Below are 22,085 nucleotides of genomic sequence, written 5' to 3' on the forward strand. Positions count from 1 at the left end.
TTTTAAAAGAGTAAAAATCTTGCAAAAAAATCAAGGAGTCTTTTGCATTATCTAAGGCTGTGGTCCATCAAAGCAGGGTTCCAAAAGAGCAGGATGAGCATCACCTAGGAACTTCTTAGAAGTGAGGATTCTTAGTCCCCACACCAAACCTACCAGGAAAACAAACTCTAGGCATGGGGCTCAGCAATCTGTGAATCTGTGTTTTAACAAGTCCTACAGGTGATTCTGATGCATACTATAGTTCAAAAACCACTGGTCTAAAGGTTAGGGAGATTTTCATAACGAAGTCTAGAAACACAGAATCTATCAAAGGAAAAACTAGACATAACTGGGAGTCAAGAGCATTTTGTCATTGCTGAAAGCAAGGAAGCTCCTAGTGCTAAAGCTGTGCCCTAAGGACTCAGGAAGCAGCTTCACTGGGACAATAAGGAATATAAGTGTGGTGGATTGAAACACTTTAAATATTCTTAAATCCATGAGCTCATAATGACGCTAAAACAACAAACTCAATTATCTCAAGCGGATATGAGAAAACCAGCACATTATCAGGAAACTGGTAAATAAAGGAATAGGATCAAACATTCACCCTGCTTTTCCCTAAGAGCTGTTCATCAGAATAACCTAGGGTGTTTTCTTTAAACCAGTAGTTGTTAAAACAAAGTGTTTCTTTGTTTTGAGAAACAAAGCTACCACATTAAGAAGGGATGGTATTAATAGAAAATCAAGATTTTGCAATCTTTGATTAATTAAGGGATCCAAGCAAATGATTATCCATAACATCAAAAAAAGACAGTCAACCAGACACGTGCCTCCTGACAGAAATGTTTATGCACTCTTTATGAATACTCTTACTAGAAACTCAATTTGAACCTGATTAAGCCCACAGTAAAGCAGTCAACAAAGGGGACAAAAAAACTTGTTAAGTGACACAAAAAGAATGCAATCAGCAAAATCTAAATTGTGGGGAAACTCTCTGTTAGACAAATAACGTGGTTTCTTCAGCAGAAAAACTGCTAAAAAAAAAAAGAGTAAACCTATAGACTAAAAAAGACTTAAAAGACATCAATTGATTAAACATATTGATTTTATTTGAATTCAGATTTGAACAAAATATACAAAAAAATAAACATAATAGAACTGAATTAAAATGTTGACTAAAAATTATTAATTTTTAAAGTGTGATAATGTCACTGTCTTGTTCTTTTAAAAAACTCCTTAATTTTTAGAGCTATGTTACATACTCAGGTATTTGTTCTTGAAATGATACCATATCTAGGATTTACCTCAAAATCATCTAGTGGTTGTGGGGAGAGTAGGCAGAGGTAGATATAAGACTGACTGTAAGTTAACAATTGTTGAAGCTTAATAATGAATTATGTTTGTTAAAAGTATCCATAGTAAGTTAAAATAATAAAGGGCACATTAAAAACTAGAAAATAAATGTTTACTACAGTGCTGTTTATTTATACTTTTACATACATTTTTTAACATCAAACAATTTTTATTTACCTTTTTACTTAGTCTTTGATTTTCTTTTTCAATTTTCAGGATTTTGGAGGTGTTACCTTCTGCAGAATCCATAGTACTCCGAAGCTCTTCTACAGTTTTTGTCAAACTCTGGTTTTCCATCTCCAACTTCAGTAACCTACTTGATGTCAACTCACTCACCTCATGGCCCAAAGATTTCTGTGGTGCTATAATATTGAAAAATATGTCATTGTAAAACTATGTTTACTCTTTACTATTTAAAATATTGGTTGTATATGCAGTACATCACCTGGTCCTTAACTATATAAAAATTTCATAAAGTTATACAAGATAGACACAATGGAAAAAACAGAGATAAAACACAGGTAAATCTTAAATTTTGCCTGGAATGCATCCATAAATATTCTAGTCAGAAAAAAAGTACAAAATTTAGACTAAAGAGACTAGAGTTCCAGTTCTAGTTCCATGAGAAATTAACTACTTGACAATACCAAGCCACTTTAACCCCAGTGAGTCTTGGATTACTTGTATATAGTTATATCCATGTGTATCTCATAGTCATGTGTGGCTCAAATAAGTATAAAGCATATTCTATGCCACGCTTTCAAAAATTAAAGAAAGCCAGTTTGAGAGGAAAAAATCCTAATCTGATTCTGAGAAAGGCAAGACAGTATAACACTGGTCACCTTGAAAGAGTCTTTCTCTAAAGAATCCCTGCTAAACTAAGTGTAAAGAGCAACATCTACTCCATTTTGTCAAGGAAAATCATCTTTCTAAGTAGATTACAGTTTCTAGTTCTATAAATGATGTTCTCCAGTAAGCCAAAAATAATTATTTTTATAACCTTATAGCAGACTCAGGGAATATTTTTATGACAAAAATATTAGGACTTACAAATGAAATATAAGGCCTAGAATTTATTTTGAAATCCTAGATTTTAGGAAGGGAAATGGATAAAAGTATGGGAGGGCATTTCTACGTCTGTCAACTTTTGTGTATGTTTGAATTTCTCCATCATAGAAAAGCAAATACATACATACACACACATACATCTTCACAAGCATACATTCTTCACAAAATTAGGTATGGCAAAACATCCTGCAGATTTTAAGTAAAGAAAGCCTCAATTCTTATTTCCAGCTTTTGTTCTAGTCAGCATATTGTTAATCTTTTATTAAAAGCTGGTATACTACTCACTGACTTTTAAAATTCCATTAGTTGTCCAAGTCTTCTTCAGTAAAATTCTAGTTCATGGTTTGTAGTTATGCATTTCAATTAACGAGATTAGGCTAAAATACATGATATACCCCAATAATAGTTTGAATACTTCAAAGAAGCTTCAAGTCAGACTATGAAGAATTAAAAAGGATGCTTACAACACATTTTTACCAACATAAAGAATGCCTATATTATAATCTTAGGTGCAAAAAGGAACCTGAATTGTGTATATGCATTAATCTGGTGTCTAAAACACCTATGTATGTGTGTAGAAAAGTTCTAGAAGCAAGCTTTTTGAAATGTGAAAAGTATTTAAGAGATTATTAGTGACTTTGATTTCTTCTTTTATATTTTTCCACACTTTTGCAAATTTTCTGGGAAGAAAATCCCTTGTATATTTAAAAGAGAAACAAACAAAACAGCACCACATTAAAACAAATATTCAAGTATAATGTCTCCAGCTAAGAACAACTGCAAAACAACTGTGATGTACTGATCATCATCCTCATTACACTTAACATTCAAATCCATACTATATACCAGGCACATTTTCTTAAGTATTAAGAAATTCAATCCTCACAACAACCCTACAAAGTTCTTACTATTATTGTCTTCCCTTAACAGACAATGAAACTTATAACAGTGTAATTTTAACTACTTTAGAAGTAGAAAACATTTGAGTGTGAACTGCTTTCTTTGTAACTCAATTCACAAGAAATAAAATTTAAAAAGTTCCACAAATATTTTAAGTAATAGATCTCAGCAAGCTCACCGCTGAATATCATCACTTACTTTGTAGGGAATTTAAATAGGGTCCTAGAATTTGGAATTAGGTTCTCAAGTGTAAAACTAGAAAAAGCCTAATGGTAATAAATATGAGTCATGTGTAGAAGTAATTATTCTGCAAGAGCCAGACCATAAACTGTCTTCAGACCTTACGTCTACCACACCACTAATCCTCAGGGCCTGGTATAGTACTTTAAACATGGTAGGTACTTAATAAATATCTGCTGAAGGAAGGAAAGTAGGTAGAATCATCTAATAGTGAGTAGCTGAGGAATTATGGAACCTAATTTAGACAAATGTGGCCTGAGTTTAATTTCAATAAAGTATATCAGTATTCGCACAATCATGGCTATAACCCAAACAAGTGTATGTATAATGCCCAGTTTTAAGACAGAGGACAAGTCAATAGTGGAGCTTAAGAAAAAAAGAGCCAAGAGTTAAAAATTTATCTGGAGTGAAGGGGATGTCTTTCATTATCTCTAGGTTATATAACTGGGGCTGGACTGATTGGTAGGTATCCTAAAATGGAGATTACATACAGAAAGTAGCCATGAAGACCCTTATTTATTTCCTTCTAGCTATATATTTACCTAAAACTCTTCCCACTACATTCTGACTTCCTATTTAGGTTTGATTATAGTCAAAAAATATGTTGACCAGCTAATACGACTTTTCTATTCTATTTAGTAGATGGCTATATTTCTATTTAGTAAATGGCTATTAATTTACTATTAATAAACTGGTATTCTAGTTTCTTGTGATACTAACATAAAACAATGCCTAAACAACCGATCAAATCTGTTATAGCACTCAAAAAAGTTTAGTTGTAAGACATGCAAGATAATCAGATCTAGGAATGTGGAAATAATATACTACTCTGTGAAATCATATCTAGGGACAGCTGGCCTTCTGAGAGATCTCCAGCTGGGGAAAATAACTGCAATAAAATGTCCAGAAATGTAAGCATAAATACAACTTTATTTATTCACCAATCCATTTAAGTAAAATAATACTGGGAATACCTTCGGAAAGTTCACTAGTTCTGGATATTTGTTCCAACTCCCAGCCAAGGTGTAATGATTCATCCATACTTTGTTTCTGTGCCATTTCCAAAGTCATATTTTCTTCCATTAATTCTTCAATCTTTTTTCTATCCATATCACGTTCCTTTTTTATTGGCAGGCAGTAGGGAGAGAAAAGAAAGCTAAGAAACAGTACAATTTCAAGCTAATATTTTATTACTTATAACTTTTATTTATCAGAAACTATATAATATGAGGATAAATTCTGAGTTGCTTAACATTTTCACAGTTTAAAGGCAATTATTAGTTATTATAATCAGTACCGGTCATTATACTGACTAGGTGTCTGACATCCTTTTAAAGTGAGCTTTAAGGGCTAGAGATTGAGCCTCCAACACGCCCTTGAAAAGAATCAAAACCACGCCCCTGCAGTCCTAGGGCTGGCGCTCTAACCACTGGGTCAAATCAGCCAGGGCTTTTTTTCACTGCCTAATTTTTGCATACTCCTTCCATCTTATCCCTGTAATAAACATGGCCAAAATCTCCACTGGAAAATCTTCTTTATAGGCAACACATTGATTTAGTGATATAAAAAGAGACTCTGACTCAGTGCTAAATAGTTTTATTTCTGTATTTTAAAGGCATGTTTACACAATAGCTTATTAGTTTTTTTAAAAAAATACAAGACAAAATAAATAATACCCCTCTGTAACAAAAGCAGAAATTTCTACTACTCTTGTACTCATACAAAATTGGAAGCACTGGATTTATTTAGCTAATCTCCTGTTTGTTAAAGCATCTAGGACACTAACCATCCTTTGTCATTATAGGGAAGTTAGATGAATCTTAGGATGTTTCCTTAGAGGTCATGTTATTGATCTACCTTACAATACTTACCATTTCCATATCATGCAGTTTAGCCTTCAGTTGTAAATTCTCTTTTTCTAATTCATGTAATTTATCAGAACGAGCTCGAGTTCCTTCTAATTGGTCTTCCAACATGGTTTTTGTTTCTAATAAAACTTGATTGTCTTCTTTTAATTCCTATAAACATTTCAAATAGGCTTTATTGTAAACATGTTAATATCTGTTAATTTTTTAAAGTTCTGAACATAAAAAATCTTGATTGTAAAATAAGACATTAATCTGCCTTTATCAACAGTTCTATGCAAGAGTAAAGCAACTAAGTAATAAAACTACAGTTGTTGATGTTCTCTTGGCTTTACTTCTCCCCGCTCCCCAATTTAAGCTATTATGCAAACAAAATATTCAGTACTTGTGTTAGAATGAGAAATGCTACTATAATTTCACATAAAATTGTCAGGGTACATTTAAGTCCCTTAATCACAAGGAGAAAAAACTAAGTATAAATAGCCTTGCTGGTACTTAAGTTACAAATCTCCACAGAATCAGGGCTTAATGTATTTGCTGAAACAGATTTAAAGAGTTCTCTCCACTTAAACCGTAACTTGAAGTGAAGGGTTTGAGGTTTTTGAGTAAAATTCCAAGACTTGAACTAATACTTGCATAAATAAAAAACCAAGGCGTTATCAATAAGTATTTTACATAAGTATCTTGAGAACATGTTTAAAATCCCTACATCATCTTGAAGACATATGTTCACAAATCTATCTTGCTAAGTTTTATGCCTGTAGTTTATATACTAACATCAAGAGACAGTATATTAGAACAATGGCACTTATAAGGATCCTTTAACAGTGCCATGCATATACTCATTTAAAAATTGGCAAAGAATTAATATTCACCTTATCTTAGTAGTCTATTGGGTCTACTTTTGATAACTTTCAGGCTCGAATGTTCTATTTTCTCTTATAATGTTTTCACTTTTTTGTTTTTTTGTTAATCCTCACCTGAGGATATTTTTCCCATTGATTTTTTTTTTTTTTTTAAAGAAAGTGGGAGGGAGGGGGAGAGATATATAGAGAGAAATATCAGTGTGAGAGAGAGAGAGACACACACATCCATTGGTTGCCTCTAACCAGGGCCAGAGATTGAGCCTCCAACAAGCCCTTGACACCCCTGCAGTCCTAGGGCTGGTGCTCTAACCACTGAGCCAAATCGGCCAGGGCTTTTTTTCACTGCCTAATTTTTGCACACTCCTTCCTTCTTATCCCTGTAATAAACATGGCCAAACTCTCCACTGCTTGCAGACAATAAGAAAATTAACTAAGAAAGGAAAAAAGGATGCAGATGCAAGGATTATTAAATTCTTGCTGTCAAACTCAACTTCAGGCAACACTGCATGCCAATCATTAAGTAGGGAAAACTGTTTCTTCTAATTTGTTTATATAAAATAATACTAAATAAAGAAATGAAAGAAGAGTCCCAAAGAGTTAAATAAAATTAATAATGTGCAAATATCCTTTTTAAAATTCTAAGCAATATGCTGATCTATCATAAAATAAACATCTAAAAGTATTTACAGTTTGCTAAACAATTCAAGACCTCCATTCATTAAGTGCATTTTCACTGTACTTTGAAAATTATAACACTTTTAAAGAAAAAAATTGTGAATGGTTTAAATTATGCAACATACCTCAACTCTTGCTTTATAAAATTCAATATCATGTAGCCTCTCTTTATACCTGGTGACTTCACTTTCAAGCTTATCAACTCTGATTGCCTTCTCTCGAAGTGCATCTAATTCATCTCGGTACATTCTTGCAGAACGAGCATCCGAAAGCAAATTCATGTTCTAAACATAAATAATTATTGATATTTTAAAAATTATTTTCTATTTTCAAGTTGATAATCCTTGTTTGCACAACTCGATGAATCTACTAAAAAAATCCATAAACTGTATACTTTAAAAGTGTGAATTTATGGTATGTAAATTATACCTCTATTTTTTTTTTTTTAAATGGGGAGATATTAGGCTGTTTTTAAAACAAAAACAAAGGATTTTAAACATGTGTTTACATATAAATATATAAACTTAGGTTTATATACAAATTTTTAGATAATGTTCCATTTAAAGAATGTAAAAAATATTCAGGATGTTTTAAAATAAGTTAACCTTTACCTAACATAACCATTTGAAATTAATTTAAGGTAAAAATAAAAGTCAACTTTAAAATATAGGACAATAAAAACAAAAAAGAGGAAAACTGTATTACTCAAGTTGATCATTAGTAACCTTAGAGAAATAATGGTTCTGTTCAGAGATGCTGTAACATACTAAAATCCTGCTGATTTTTTAATGCTTCCAAGTAAAATGATTAGTGCATATGGTTATTACATATTTTAATGCCATTTGAGAAAAACATTAAAATTCAAAAAAAGCCTTCTCGTAAACCTTAATCCTTTAGAACAGTAGTTATATCAAAGTGTGATCCAGGGACTTCTGTGGTTACCTGAAACCCTTTCAGGGAGTTCATGAGATCAAAACTATTTTCATAATAATTCTATGACATTATTTTCTTTTTCACTTTCATTCTCTCCTGAGGGCACAGTAGAGCTTTCCAAAAGCTACATGGCATGTGGTATCTTAATCGAATGAATACAAAAATAGATTCGAGAATCTAGTAGTTTTCAATTAAGCCAGGCATTAAAGAGATTTGCAAAAATGTACAAGAGTACCATTTCACTTTTTGTTTTATAAAGTAATAATTTAGTTAAAATATGAATTTTATGTTAACATGAAATGGGTTAAGCATTTATTTTTAAATGAATTAGTAAATATTTTGAAATTCTTAGTTTTAATTTCTAACATAGTAAATACCAATAGATAAAATCTTCATTAATTTTTAAGAGTGGAAGAGAGTCCTGAGACCAAAAAGATTGAGAACCACTTTTGAAGGGAACACTGATAAAAAACCCGGCTACCAAGACATGGAAGAACAGCCACAGCATATTTAGAAATAGAAATAAAGACGATGATGCCCAATCTCACACATCTAGAAAGGTCCCAGTTTATGATCCTGCAAGTACAGTATTCCCTGAAGTTAAAATGATAGGTTAGGGGAAGTAAAGAAAACTGCCCAGCCTTACCCCAATTCATACCATTTACAGGTTAAAGCGACCTCATTCACTGCCTCCAAATGAAAATGAAACATTATGGGGTGATTAAAAGAAGTAAATTCCTAAACAAATCATGGCTCAAGATGAAAATCTAAAGTTTCAGTCAAAAAAAACTTTTTAAGTAAAAAGGTTTTATCTTATCTAATAGGAAAAGAATGAAAAATTAAAAAGCATTGTCATATATAAATTAACATAAAGCACCATCAGAGAGTGGAGACCTAGGGACATATACATAAGCAGCCACAATTTACAGTGGAGTTGTTTCCAGCTTCCAAGCCGACGGAAGTAAAATACATAAAAAAGAGAAACTTGGAACTCCCCTAGTCCTATGAGGCTCCTTCAAATCTTAGCAAAGATAAAAACAGCACTGACACAGGAAAAAAAAAGTCCAAAGATTTTTGGCTCTGAAAACACTGAGAAAGTCATCAGATCTCCTGAAGCCTCAGTAACCTCATAAAGCATTAAGATAAAGGTTATAAGGAGAAAAATCAATTTCCAATTACTTAGTGGTCCTATTTAATAAAAGTTCCAGGTACACACCTCTTGCTGCAGCCTTTTTAGTTCTATTTCCATTTGCTCAAGTTCTTGTTTACAGTCCAGCAACTGTTCAGTCTTTTCCTCCCTTAAATGCAAAAGGAAAGCATTTATTAAAGAATAAGCTCACTGCCGAGGCAGGCGTGGCTCAGTGGTTGAGCATCGACCTAGGATCCAGGCGATTGGGGTTCGATTCCCAGTCAGGGCACATGCCGGGTTGTGGGCTCGATCCCCAGTTGGGGGCGTGAGGGAGGCAGCCGACCAATGACTCTCTCATCATTGATGTTTCAATCTCTCTCTCCCCCTCTCCTTTCCTCTCTCTGAAATCAATAAAGATATATTTAAGAAAAAAAAAAGAAGCTTACTGCTTTCAAAAACTACGACCATCTTCATTAATTATCATTACTAATTGTCTAGTTGAACACAGTATTAGCAAATGACTCCAACTCAGGGGAAAAAGGCAACAAAATGGATTTTAGGAATTTATATGATTAGATAACATCAATAAAACTCCCCCCTAAAGTTCTTCAAAGGCAAACCTCAATAATTAACGTCCTCATAGTTCATAAGGTAGTTTCTTTCCATCTTTCCTGACATCCCCCATTCCCACTCTTTCTCTTCCTCTCAGCATAGTCAAAGACAAATAAGCTGGGCGAGGTTTTATGCAATGCAATACTATCTGCGTCTGAGATTTATAAGGGTCTACAAACTATTTTCAACATTCACAATGGCCTAAAGGAAACTATCCACTGCCATGTAGGTACCTAAAATCTTTACAGTTCTACTGGTTTCTTCCCGGGAGCTTATAAACATCCTCAAATTTCTCCTGATTTTTTCTTTACACCGCTTTACCTCTAATCCCCATTTCTATTTCCGTTTAGAGCCAACTTCCTCAAAGTCAAGTCTCCACTCACTATCTCTACTTTTCAACCTTCTGTTCTTTAGTAATAAAAGATAAAGGTTCATTGAAGAAAACAATCTGGTGTTGATATCTCTCACACCCATACATTTTTTAAAAACCAAAAATTTTTTAGCACGTCCAATTTATATTTTTAATGTTTTTTTAAACTGAATTTACTGGGGTGACATTGGTTAATAAAATTATACAGGTTTCAGGTATACTCAAAACCATAATTTTTAATGGAGAAATATTCCCTTTGACAGAGGAACCATAATTAATTTACTTAAGTGGATTTTATTTTTTATAGTAATAAAGAATGTTTTGGTAAATGAGCTCATTATACATAAAACCCTGTGTATTTCAGGACACATTTCTAAAACTACATTACAGGTTTAAAGGTACTTGATATATTACGGTCAAACTGCCCTCCAGAAAGGTCATTCTCAATTTATACAGCAACAACAGAGGATAAAAGTGGCTATAAAGGAAACAATTTAACAGTTGAAAAATGCTGTCACTGTTCTAATTTACATTTATTTGAACACTAGGAAAGGCTAAATTTATTTTCTTATGTTTATGGCATTAAAATGATAAAAAGCTATTATAGTTTTCAATTTATAAGATATTGCTTACAAATATTTCTTTATAAATTATGGATTTTTTCAAAAATTATAAACAAATTCTATTTTTTATTGTGGTAACATATACATAACATAAAACTACAATTTTAACCATCTTAAGTGTACAATTCAGGGGCATTCATTACATTTAAAATGTTGTTAAACTATCACCACTATCTATTCGCAAACTTTTATTATCCCAAGCAGAAACTCTGTGCCCATTAAGTAATAACTCTCCAATTCCTCCATATCCCCAGGGCCCCCACCTCGAATATTTCATCTGAGTGGAATCATACAGTATTTGCCCTTCTCTATCTGGCTTCTCACTTAGCAAATTGTTTTCAGGGCTCATCCACATTGTAGCAGGTATCTAAAGTTCATTTCTTTCCTTTTTTTTTTTTTTTTACTATATCTTTATTGATTTTAGAGAGAGGAAAGGGGAGGGAGAGAAAGAGAGAGAAACATCAATGATGAGAGAGTCACTGACTAAAGTTCATTTCTTTATGTGGCTGAATAACATTCCATCACATGCCTATAGCACATTTTGTTTATCCATCTGTTCAGGGACACTTAGGCTGTTTCCACCTTCCGACTGCTGGGAAAAACACTATAATGAACATGGCAAACAAGTACCTGTTTGAGTTCCTGTTTTAAATCTTTTGGGGATATGCCTAGGAGTGGAACTGCAGGGTCATATGAAAATTCTGTTTAACTTTCTGAGAAATATTGTCAAATGCTTTTAACTTTATTTTTTCTGGATGTTTACATATTTAACATTTTTACACAAATAGAGTAACCACCTTTTATAAATGCTACTTTTGCTTTTGTGTACAGTTCTTTCTTACCTAGAGAACAAATATATATTCATTTACATATTACTTTCTGGTTCTTTTAGCATTATTTCATTTTTTACATTTAGCCCTTTAATCCATCTGAAATTCATTTTGGTGTATGTGAGGTATAAATTTAAATAAATTTTCCAAAAGAGTTATTCAGGAGTTCAAGTATTTGTACACCCATTTGACCATTCCATTTACAGCAATGAGGCTTTCCATCCATACCTCCCCAGTGACACTGTTTTTCAGAGTCAATTACATCTTTATTCCTAAATCCAGTGGATTATTTTCAGATCTTTCTGAAGAATTTAGTACAGTTAACTCCATTCTTCTTCTTGACAATCTTGCTCAACTGGTTGCCATGACTTCACACTCTTGGGTTTTTCTACTTCACTAACACTTTTGCTGATTTCATGTTTTGGGCCCATCTTCTGGCTAACAATTATCAAGTTCTCTGTACCTGCGCTAGGCATTTTTGCTAAGCACTTTACACTTTGCCAAGCACTTAATCTTTACAAGAGCCCTCTAAAGAAATAATAGGAGTAATAACAGCTTACATTTATTGAGCACTTATGTACTAGACACTGTTCACTTTACCTATTTACCTCAATCTTAGTAGGCACAATTATTATTCTTAGTTAACAGGCTAGGAAACCAAGCAGACTTGGAGAGATTAACTTGGCCACAGTCACTCAGTTCAGAAGTGGCTTGGTAATATGCTGTATCTCTCCACAGTACATATTCATTTTATGAATGACAAAATTGAGTTACATGACTAATAAATGGTGAAGTCTGTCTTTAACCACCTTTTTTTATGTTTGTGTTCTTCAGATCACATACCTCTCATTCTTCATGTGTTTCTGGGGCAGTCTTATCCACTTCCAAGGTTTCAACAACTACTCACATGCTGTGTATTTTTCTGCATCAGTATTCTAGTGATCCCAAATCTCTATTCTGCATCATGGACCAAACAGTCTATTATCCAATGATCATCTCCAGAGAGATCACTCTAAGGTACCTCTAATTAAATATGTCAAAAACTAAATTTGTCTTTTCCCTTAACCTTATTCCTTTCTTTCATTCCAAGTGGACACCAGAGCCCTCCAAATGGGCACTGAGTATAAGAAAGTAGGATTTATATCAGAGACCCTGCCTTTTCCCTCGGCTCCTCTCTAACCTCATTGTTACACTCTTTGAGCAAGCTCACACCTCTTCTTGCCTGGACTGTCCTTCAATGCACTTTCACACTGCCACCATAATTTCTATTTTCAATGTGAACACTCATTAAGTCAGCCACTAGGCTAGTATCTCTTTATTAAACATAAACCTGATCTTGTTACTCTCCTATGCAAAAAATCTCCAACTGGTGCCTACTGTTTAAAGCCTAAACTTCTGAGTACTGCATCCATGACCATCCACGTATCCATTCCACCATTTTCAACTTCATTTCTTGCCATGCCCCTCCTTATATCCTACTGAATGTGTTGTACTTCCTTCTGCTTAGAATACCCAATTGAGCCTTTTGAACCTAGTTAATGTCTAACATCAATTGAAATGTAACTATCTCTATGAAATATTCCTAACACCACTCCCTCTCCCCCCAACGCAAAGTCAGAAGAACAAAAACTCCTTTGGATTTCAACTGTAGGCTATACAGACTTCTAATACACCTTCAGTTTTGTGTTATTTCACTGATCTGTTTAAAAGTTTATCTCATAATTCAATTTAAAAATAAGCAAAGGATCTGAATAGACATTTCTCCAAAGAAGATACACAAATGGCCAATTAGTACAGAAAAAGATGCTCAATATCACTAGTTATCAGGGAAATGTAACTCAAACTACAATGAGGTATCACTTCATACCCATTAGGACAGCAATAATCAAAAAGATGTATAATAAGTATAGGTGAGGATATGGAGAAACTGGAGCCCTCATACATTACTGGTGGGAATGCAAAATGGTGCAACCAGAGAGTTTAACAATTCCTCAAAAGTTTAAATATAGAACTACCATATGACCCAGCATTTCCACTCCTCAGTATATACCCTAAAGGATTGAAAACATATGTCCACATGAAAATGTGTGCATGAATGTTCATAGGAGCATTATTCTTAATAGCTGAAAAACATAAACAAGTGCCCATCAACTGATAAGTAACCAAAATGTGGTATATTTCCATATATTATTTTTTTAAATTCATCTTTACTGTTGAAAGTATTACAGATGTACCCCTTTTTCCTCCATTGATCCCCCCTACCCAGCATCATATATTGTTTTTTAATCATAAAAAGGAATGAAGTACTGATTCATGTTACAACATGGATAAACCTTGACAACACTGTGCTAAGTGAAAGAAGCCAGTCACACAAGGCCACATAATGTATGATTCCATTTATATAAAATTTCCAGAATAAGCAAATCTATGGAAATAGAAAACATATTAGTGTTTGCCAGGAGTCATCAAGGGCAAAGGGGTATTGGGACTGACTGCTAATGGGTATGGGGTTTCTTTCTGGGGTGACGAAGATATCTTGAAATTAGTGTGTGAGGGTTGTGCAACTCTAAGAATATACTAAAAATCACCGAATTGTACACTTTAAAAGAGAAATTTTCTGATCTGAGAAGTAGATCTCAAAAAAGTTGTTATTTTAAAAAAGAATAATTTGTGTGAGAGAAAACTCTTTGAAAACATGGGATCCATGAAGGCAGAGAAAGTTATTAAAGAAAGTTTTTGATAGTGTTAACTACTGCATAAAAGTGTAATTTTTAAGGAATTACTTCTTCCAACCAAATTGCAAATACTTTAACTCTGTATGTTAATAAATCAAAAGCAATTATAATGTACCATCCATAAGTATGTTAATAGTTAATGTGCATGTTCTCATTACAATTATTTATTTCCATTAGGTCTAAAGCAACCTGAACTATTTTTATCCATCCTGATTTCCTTACTTCATCACTTTAGTAAAGATCTGTCCCAGCAAACAGACTTAAAACAAATGTTAATATAAGAAATCCATCAACAAACACATTTTTAAGGACAACAAAGATATTAGATGATATCTGATGATATACTAGTTACTGGGAATACTTGCTATATGTAGTATATTTATTTTCTAATTAAAAATATTCATTTACATTTTCCAATCAGCATATGAGAGACCAAACCTTATCGATCTCCTTTAAGTTGTTTGGAATTTTAATATACTCCACAGTCAAATAAGTTTTATTTAAAAATCAATTTCTAATATAGCGCAAAATGTTAAATGAATTCACAGCCAGCACTGCAGTTCTAATTGCATGCTTTATCTAAAGACTGCAGAAGATTGTGCTAAATTATATGGAGCAAACTAGTGTTCACTGTTTAGGCTATCCATTAACTGCCAGTCAAACTAATAACAGCAATCGCTTCCCTAATTTCCCTGGTGCAGCTGTTTATAGAATATACTGGGCGTGTTCACTTCAATAGAGGCATAATAATGCAGACATCCACAATGAAAGCTGTATTTTTCCCCCAAATTTTCTTTACTACCTTGCATATTCAATCACTTTCTTAAACCAACTGCTTTAAATAATCAGTAAATAAACTTAATTGCTATATTGTGGCTTTAAATTTAAAATCTATACTCTAAAAAAGCTCAAATTCCAGGAGAAAAAATAAAAACCAAAAAAAAGAAAAAAGCCAAAAACACAAAAATCCTTTGTTCTTTTTGAAGTGCAAAATAAAAAATCTCCAGTAGAGATTAGTCATGTCTTCCCATGATTTACCAATGAATGCCTATGTGACACTTCTACTGACTCTTCTGTAATGTTCTTTGAAAGTTAAATAAATTTCAGCAGCACTTACCAATCTGAATATTTACCACTGCTAAGTACATGACTCAGGCATTTCAATTACTCAATGCAGAAGATACACACACAAAATTTAAGTTTTCTTTAAAGCTGTATGCCAACAATTTGGTCTTTTATAACATTAACTTTATTTGATTTATACACATATATATAACTGATTTTAGAGAAAGGAAGGGGGAGGGAGAGAGAGAGGAAGAGAGTGGGAGAAAGACAGACAGGCAGACAGACAGAGGGAAACATTAATGTGAGAGAGAAACACTGATTGGCCGCCTCCAGAACATGCCCCGGACCAGGAATTGAATCCACAGCCTGGATATGTGCCCAACAGAAAAACAAACCCTCCACCTTTAGGTATACAGGACAATGCTCTAACCAACTGAGGCCCACCAGCCAGGGCTATAATGTTAATTTTAAAAGAGCTAAATTTATTGATCTGTATCAGTGGTTGCCAATATTTTGTATTCCAAAAATGTAAAAATAAAAAAATTACGGAGATCCCAATTTGCCAATGAAGAACATTATTTTATAAAAGAAAGGGTATTTTATCACTAAACAGATAGGGAGGACATAAATCCAGAATCAAGGGCATCCTTTAAATTGGTAAGATTTAGCATTAGGAAAACCTAATGCTCGTCTCCGTATTTTTCTCATTTTGACAAAAACTAGTAAAAACTTTGACATAGGCCAGCAACTGAGAACTACTATCTACATACCATAAGCCTAAATGAACCTTGAAAATCAGCAACTTACAATTCCTGCCTAAGCCTTCTGATCTTGGCCTTAGCATCTGCCAGTTCCACTGACAGATGTTGTCGACTTTCTGTCCGCTTCATGCCTGGAGAACCACAGGGTGACTGTGCAGACGAAGAGCCATGGGGTAGAAAATGAAGACCATCCCGTTCTTCAGAAAGTTCTACGATAGTCTAAGAAAATGTGGAAATAAAAACACAGAATCACCTTTAGTATTTTACATATCAAAGAACTAAATACATCAACACTATTCACTGACTTTAAGTACAATAATATAAAGTCAAAAACAATTCATTGGTCAAAAAATATCTTAATTTTGTCATATTTAGCTGTTATTTTTAAAAGTTTGATTCAACAGATCGTGGATAAGCTATTTAATAGATAACAGTAGAAGACGACTTAATACTTTTTTTCTGCTCTTAGTTTAACAAATGAAACCAACCGTGGTAAAATAACTAGACCAGATAATTTTAACACAGAGAATGTAATGGCAAGTATTTTGTTCACGTTTCTTCAACATAATGTACTCCTTCATCCCATATTAATCAGTTCATGTAAATGAGATTAATCAGTCATAAGAAACCAAAGTATAGATTTTTAGAATTAATTCCTCAGAAGTTGGAGGGCAACTTATTAAAATACCTTTAAATAACCTGACATACAAACAAAGGAATGTTCTAGAAATAAGTAAAGCAGTGAAAAGACACTACTATAAAAAAAGATGTAGCATATGGTTCAAAAATCAGATTGAAAATGAAATAAAATTCAGGGTAGGTTTGATATATACTAGGGATTTTTCTAATTTACTCTTTTCTTTCTTTGGTCTCACTGTGTTAGCTTTTAAAAAAAATTTAATTGTTGCTCTAAAATATTTTTCTATTTCCTATATTGTCTTCTCCTTCAATGACTGAAGAAAACTAAAAATTCTCATCAGAACTGAATATACTCTAAAGAGACATGAAAGTTCTGTTCAGAAAAATAAATCTTTAGGAATTTCTTCTATGTAGTCTTTCATTTGTCCCAAGAGTAACCAAATTCTCTGTAAATCAACTCAAAACTGTCTCCATATAAATGGAACAAATGATCAGAGCTATACATTGTCCTGAATGGCAGAGTACTTTGGTCTGATATTAAGAAAATATTACTCACCACCACATGCACTGAAGTCTAGACTCCTCTAAAAATTACAAGCTGCTTTCAGAGAGTGCAGGCAAAAAATCTGGAGCAATTTTCCTCTTTTTAAAAAGCAAAGTACTGTCTTAAAAGAGCTTACAATAATTCCCATTTTTAAAAATCACACCTCATTATACTAACTACAAAAATTTGAGAACTTTTGTGGGACATTTTATTCAGAACACCTGTTATTCTCCTTTTATTAACACTTATTTTTCCACCCTCATGTGGCAATAAAACTAAAAAATTATCCTTAAGCAAATTCTTATGCTTCAAGGCAATGATTTTTCCACTTACATCAATGATATTTTCAGTTTCACACTTTTGTACTGTTGCCGAGCTATGGGGATGACTTAAAAAACACACGGGAACAAAATCAGAATAATAATTTAAAAGGAAAGGGAAAAAGAAACCCTAATTGCAATCTGTTTACTAGTTTACTGTTTAAATTTGTCTAATCTGGGGATCTTATATGTTCTTTCTGGTTCCTATGTCACACAAAAAAAGATACAGCACCTTTAATAAGTGAAGTATCAATTCTGAAGTACCTCTGAATGCCACTTTTCTCTTTTCTTGGAAAGCAACTTTGGAAATAAACTACAAGAAATTTACAAACCTCTGAATGTTCATCTCTCTCATCTATAAGTCTTTTTAGATGCAATGCCATATTTTTCAAGAGTGGTTCTATTTCCTCCTGAGTCATATCAGTCACTTCCATCCATTGCAAATCGAACACATTTTCCTGATTATGGGTTACCTTTAGAAAAACAATCAAAATAAATAATTTAAAACACGGCTAATACTTAAAAATCTGTTTCACTTTAGCACAATAATAGCTCAAATATTATATCCCATATATAAAAATATAAAAAGCAAATATGATGTTTAAAAACATTTAAAATTAATGAATGATGAAGAGGCTACTACTGACAATTATTTTTTAAAATACAATCTTATAATGAATTTATATTTATTTTCCAGTCAACTAAAAAAAATATTTAATTCAAGGCATTCCTAAAGGAAGGTAACAGTGATACATGTGACAACTGCTGTAACAAAATCAATTTAACCTTTCATTAGATAATACTAAAGTATTGTACTTTAATTCAAAAGTAAAAGTGTTTTAATCACGTAGGATATATGTTATAGATTCTGAAAATGGCACCATCACATAACCTTAGGAGAAAAGAACTCCCAATATAAAGATTTTTTAAAGAATGGAAGTTATATAAGCGAAATACTTAGTTCTTGCTTTCCATTTCTCACCATGATTCTGATATTTTGCTTTAACTTTCACAGTAAGCAGCAAAAAAATAACATTTTCAAGAATGGTGGCAAATTTAGTAACTTGCAAGACTTAGCATTTATTCAAAATAAAATACAAGCCATAAAGCTAAAACACACACATATAAGGGAAACTACCAATACAACTGCACCTTATAGAGTATTAACATGCATACTGCTGACAATACTATTACTGACAAGAAAGCTGGGCTCTATGAATGTTAACTAAGAGAAAAGATGATATATGGAACACAAAGTCATTTAAATACGTAATATTTTAAACACTACTAATTTTCACTATTTGAAAATCCTCTCCTTTACCTTTCCTTACTTCTCTTTCTAACCAACGTGTAAAATTTAACACGCTCTAGTTCAAAAAAGTCTTGTAAAGTACACGACTAAAAAACTAAGTCTAGATAGATACAGAAACAGCTGCTTTTAAAAGCAATCTTAAATTATGTAACTTCAGTTATTTGAGACTGCACAATATATGCTAGATTTAAGTTTTTATATGGATGTTACAAATCACTAATGTTTATAATTGCAGTAACGTTTTCAGTAAAAATTATGCTGTGTCCATTCATTCAAAGGAAAATCAATGAATGACAAAATACTAGTTATCATCTTACCTCACCTTACCTTACCTTTGAATTTGTAATTCAAAATGTAGTTTTGAATTACATGCAATGATCCACTTTCTGCTGCTTCCATTTACTATACTATTCACTCTGTGCTAACAAAGACATATACTTCATTCTTCAAATAACACTTTTTGCCTATGTCCCTCTGCATAAAGCAACAGTACCTGTGGTTAGCACTATGCCACGTATAAAATGATTCATTTAAGAAACTATCTCTAAAGAGAAGACAATCTGTCTTAAAGCAGGGTTCATCTATATTTGACCTTGATTTGTTCTTGCTTATCCTATGACTTTGGGAGATACATAAACACACGACAAGCTTTATGAAAACTGTACACAGGTTGTTACCTCTTGAATATGTGCGGCAACTGCTGCTTTTGTATCAAAATCTAAACCTTGAATTCTTTCAATAAATTCTTCTTTTTTCTGACACTAAAAGAAATTAATAAAATGATCATTTATAGTATTTAATATGTTGTAAATAACTAAAAACTCATCAGAGTAAAAGGCTTGACTATGCTTTGAACAGTACAATGAGGGTTTTGTTTTGCTTTGCATTTAAATGGTCTCTTTAATATACTTACCTAATAAAAAGATAACAATTTAGAAACATTTACTTAAAAAGCAAGGCATTGAAAATACATACTATTTTTATGCTTCAAAGTTCTAAAGCGGGAAACCATAACACAACCCATGTGAGGTCAGTACAATATTATTATGCTAACTTTACAGAGAAGTAAAGAATCAAGAACTTGTTTCAGGGAGGAGAAGTTACTTGCCAAAAAACACAGTGAGTCAGTGGCAGAATTCGGAATACAGCCAAAATGCTCAGTAAGTCTTTGGCTATCATCAAACAACACAGCCTTTCTTCTTGGGGGGAAAAAATGTTAAGCAATTTTTACTTCAAGCTTACAATTTATTCTCACATCTTCATCCTATCAATCTAGTAAAAGAAACTACTTTTGTGTACCAGTTCAACATTTGTAAGGTAACACAATAAATATTTGATTTGTTTATAACATAACAAAGTTACCAGGGGCAAAATTTAAGAATGTATATACAAGTACACATGTATCAAGTGGGAATAAAGGCAGCATTTACACTTTTTAAAAGCTTTATATAAATTAAAAATATTAAAATGCAAACGCAATCTTTTTCTTTCCAGGCAATACTAACAGCTTAACATGCACCTTAATCTCTGCCTCCCCCCTACATCTTTTATACTGCAATCCAACTGCTAGCATAACAGTATTCCTCCAGCTACCAAATGAGCAGCGCATACAAAATAACCAGCGCTGCCTTGTCTAGCTCAGTGCCATCTCTGGGGCCAATTACTGAACACTAGTGAAGACTATATATTCACAAAAAGAAAAATTAAGAAACTTAGCAAGGTTCTGATTTATATTTCACATATTTATTATATCAAACCGTAACATCCTATTTCTATTGCCATAAAATTTAACTCAATTAAACACATTCCCATCAATGCAGAAAGTTCTATATCATATAAAAACAAAATTATTAAGATATAATAATATTTAAAATTAAATTACAAGAAACATAAAATTCATATAGCTGTGACTAGAAAAGGAAGTCAAAATTTGGGATATTGAAACAAAAATTTGTTTAAAGACAAAAAATTTTGTCTATGAACAGTATTTGACAGGCCTAGTGAGAATGATTAAGAATGACTTTGTGATAGTACATTTGTACCATATATAAAGTAACTTTTTAGGTATGGTAACCCCAATTTTTAAATGTAATGCTTTCAAAAATGTTAACCTATGCATACTTTCTGAGCTAACTGAGCATATAAAATACTGGATTATAATGACCATTACTCACTGAAGTGATGGTTCCCCAATTCAACTGTCGCATCTGTATGCCTTCGGTTTAAACTAAACAAAAACACTTCCCTTTCCTAAGCCCTAGAGCTGATGTGTTTTTTTTTAATGTATGTATGTACCATATTATTTATTTATTTTTTAAATTTATCTTTATTGTTGAAAATATTACAGATGATTTCACTTATATGTAAAATCGAAAGAACAATATAAATGGAAAACAAAATAGAAACAGACTCATAGATACAGAGAACAGACTGACGGTTGTCAGAGGGGAGGAAGGTTGGGAAACTGGGTGAAAAAGGTAAAAGGACTGAAAACTACAGATCTATAGTTACAAAACAGTTATAGAGATGTAAAGTACAGCACAGGGAATATAATCAGTAACACTGTAATAACTATGTATGGTGCCAGGTGGGTACTGGAAATATCAGGAGGAACACTTTGGAAAGTATATGATTATCTAACCACTATGCTGGAAACCTAAAACTAACACAAAATAATATTGAATGTAAACTGTAAAAATAAAAAACTTTTAAAAATAAAAAAATAACAGAAAAAATATCCCCATTTTCTAGCTTACTTTACAATGTCATACTGATCCATGAATTATATTCCTTTACACAATTTTCCCATTCTGTGCCTTCTCTTATGCCTTAATCCCCTCAAATATTCTTCCTATCTTTTCCAATGACCATTTGAAATAATATCTACCTTATAAACCCTTCCCAGATTATGTGAATCTAAAGTATAGGGGATCATAACCAGCTGATATAGTAATAAGAAAAATTAAGCATACTTAACATTGCTAGAAAATCTTCTTGTTTTAATTGCATGATATATCATTAATGTAAACTATTTTAGGAGGCAGGATCTTTACAAGGTAGGTCCTATGTATATATTATTTTGCTTTATGCAGATTTAGTTCTGTTAATCAAAAAGAAGAAATGTACATATCTAACATTATGATAACTGGTGATTTCTAGCTTGGCTTCATTAAGTGTTTTTTTTAAAAAACAGGCTCTGCTTTACCTCAGTAAAAAAGTAAAATGGCATGAACATCAACATGTAAAAATTTCTTGGTAAATTTCTT

General features: G+C 32.6%; 1 protein-coding gene across 6 annotated transcripts in view; it reads right to left on the bottom strand.

Annotated features, from left to right (window-relative positions):
- Positions 1 to 22,085, bottom strand: part of CCDC88A (coiled-coil and HOOK domain protein 88A) — a 91,123-nt gene that overhangs the window by 38,521 nt on the left and 30,517 nt on the right. For all 6 annotated transcript variants that reach the window (XM_016222130.2, XM_016222129.2, XM_016222128.2 and 3 more), the window contains 8 exons: positions 19,497 to 19,580; positions 17,840 to 17,980; positions 16,051 to 16,223; positions 9,096 to 9,177; positions 7,072 to 7,230; positions 5,412 to 5,558; positions 4,515 to 4,659; positions 1,510 to 1,694 (listed from right to left, as the gene is read on the bottom strand). In XM_016222130.2, the coding sequence (XP_016077616.2) occupies positions 1,510 to 1,694; positions 4,515 to 4,659; positions 5,412 to 5,558; positions 7,072 to 7,230; positions 9,096 to 9,177; positions 16,051 to 16,223; positions 17,840 to 17,980; positions 19,497 to 19,580 (1,116 nt within the window). The remainder of the gene's footprint in view (positions 1 to 1,509; positions 1,695 to 4,514; positions 4,660 to 5,411; positions 5,559 to 7,071; positions 7,231 to 9,095; positions 9,178 to 16,050; positions 16,224 to 17,839; positions 17,981 to 19,496; positions 19,581 to 22,085) is intronic.

This window comes from Miniopterus natalensis, chromosome 13 (assembly GCF_054644295.1).
Source record: "Miniopterus natalensis isolate mMinNat1 chromosome 13, mMinNat1.hap1, whole genome shotgun sequence".
Classification (NCBI taxonomy): Eukaryota; Metazoa; Chordata; class Mammalia; order Chiroptera; family Miniopteridae; genus Miniopterus; species Miniopterus natalensis.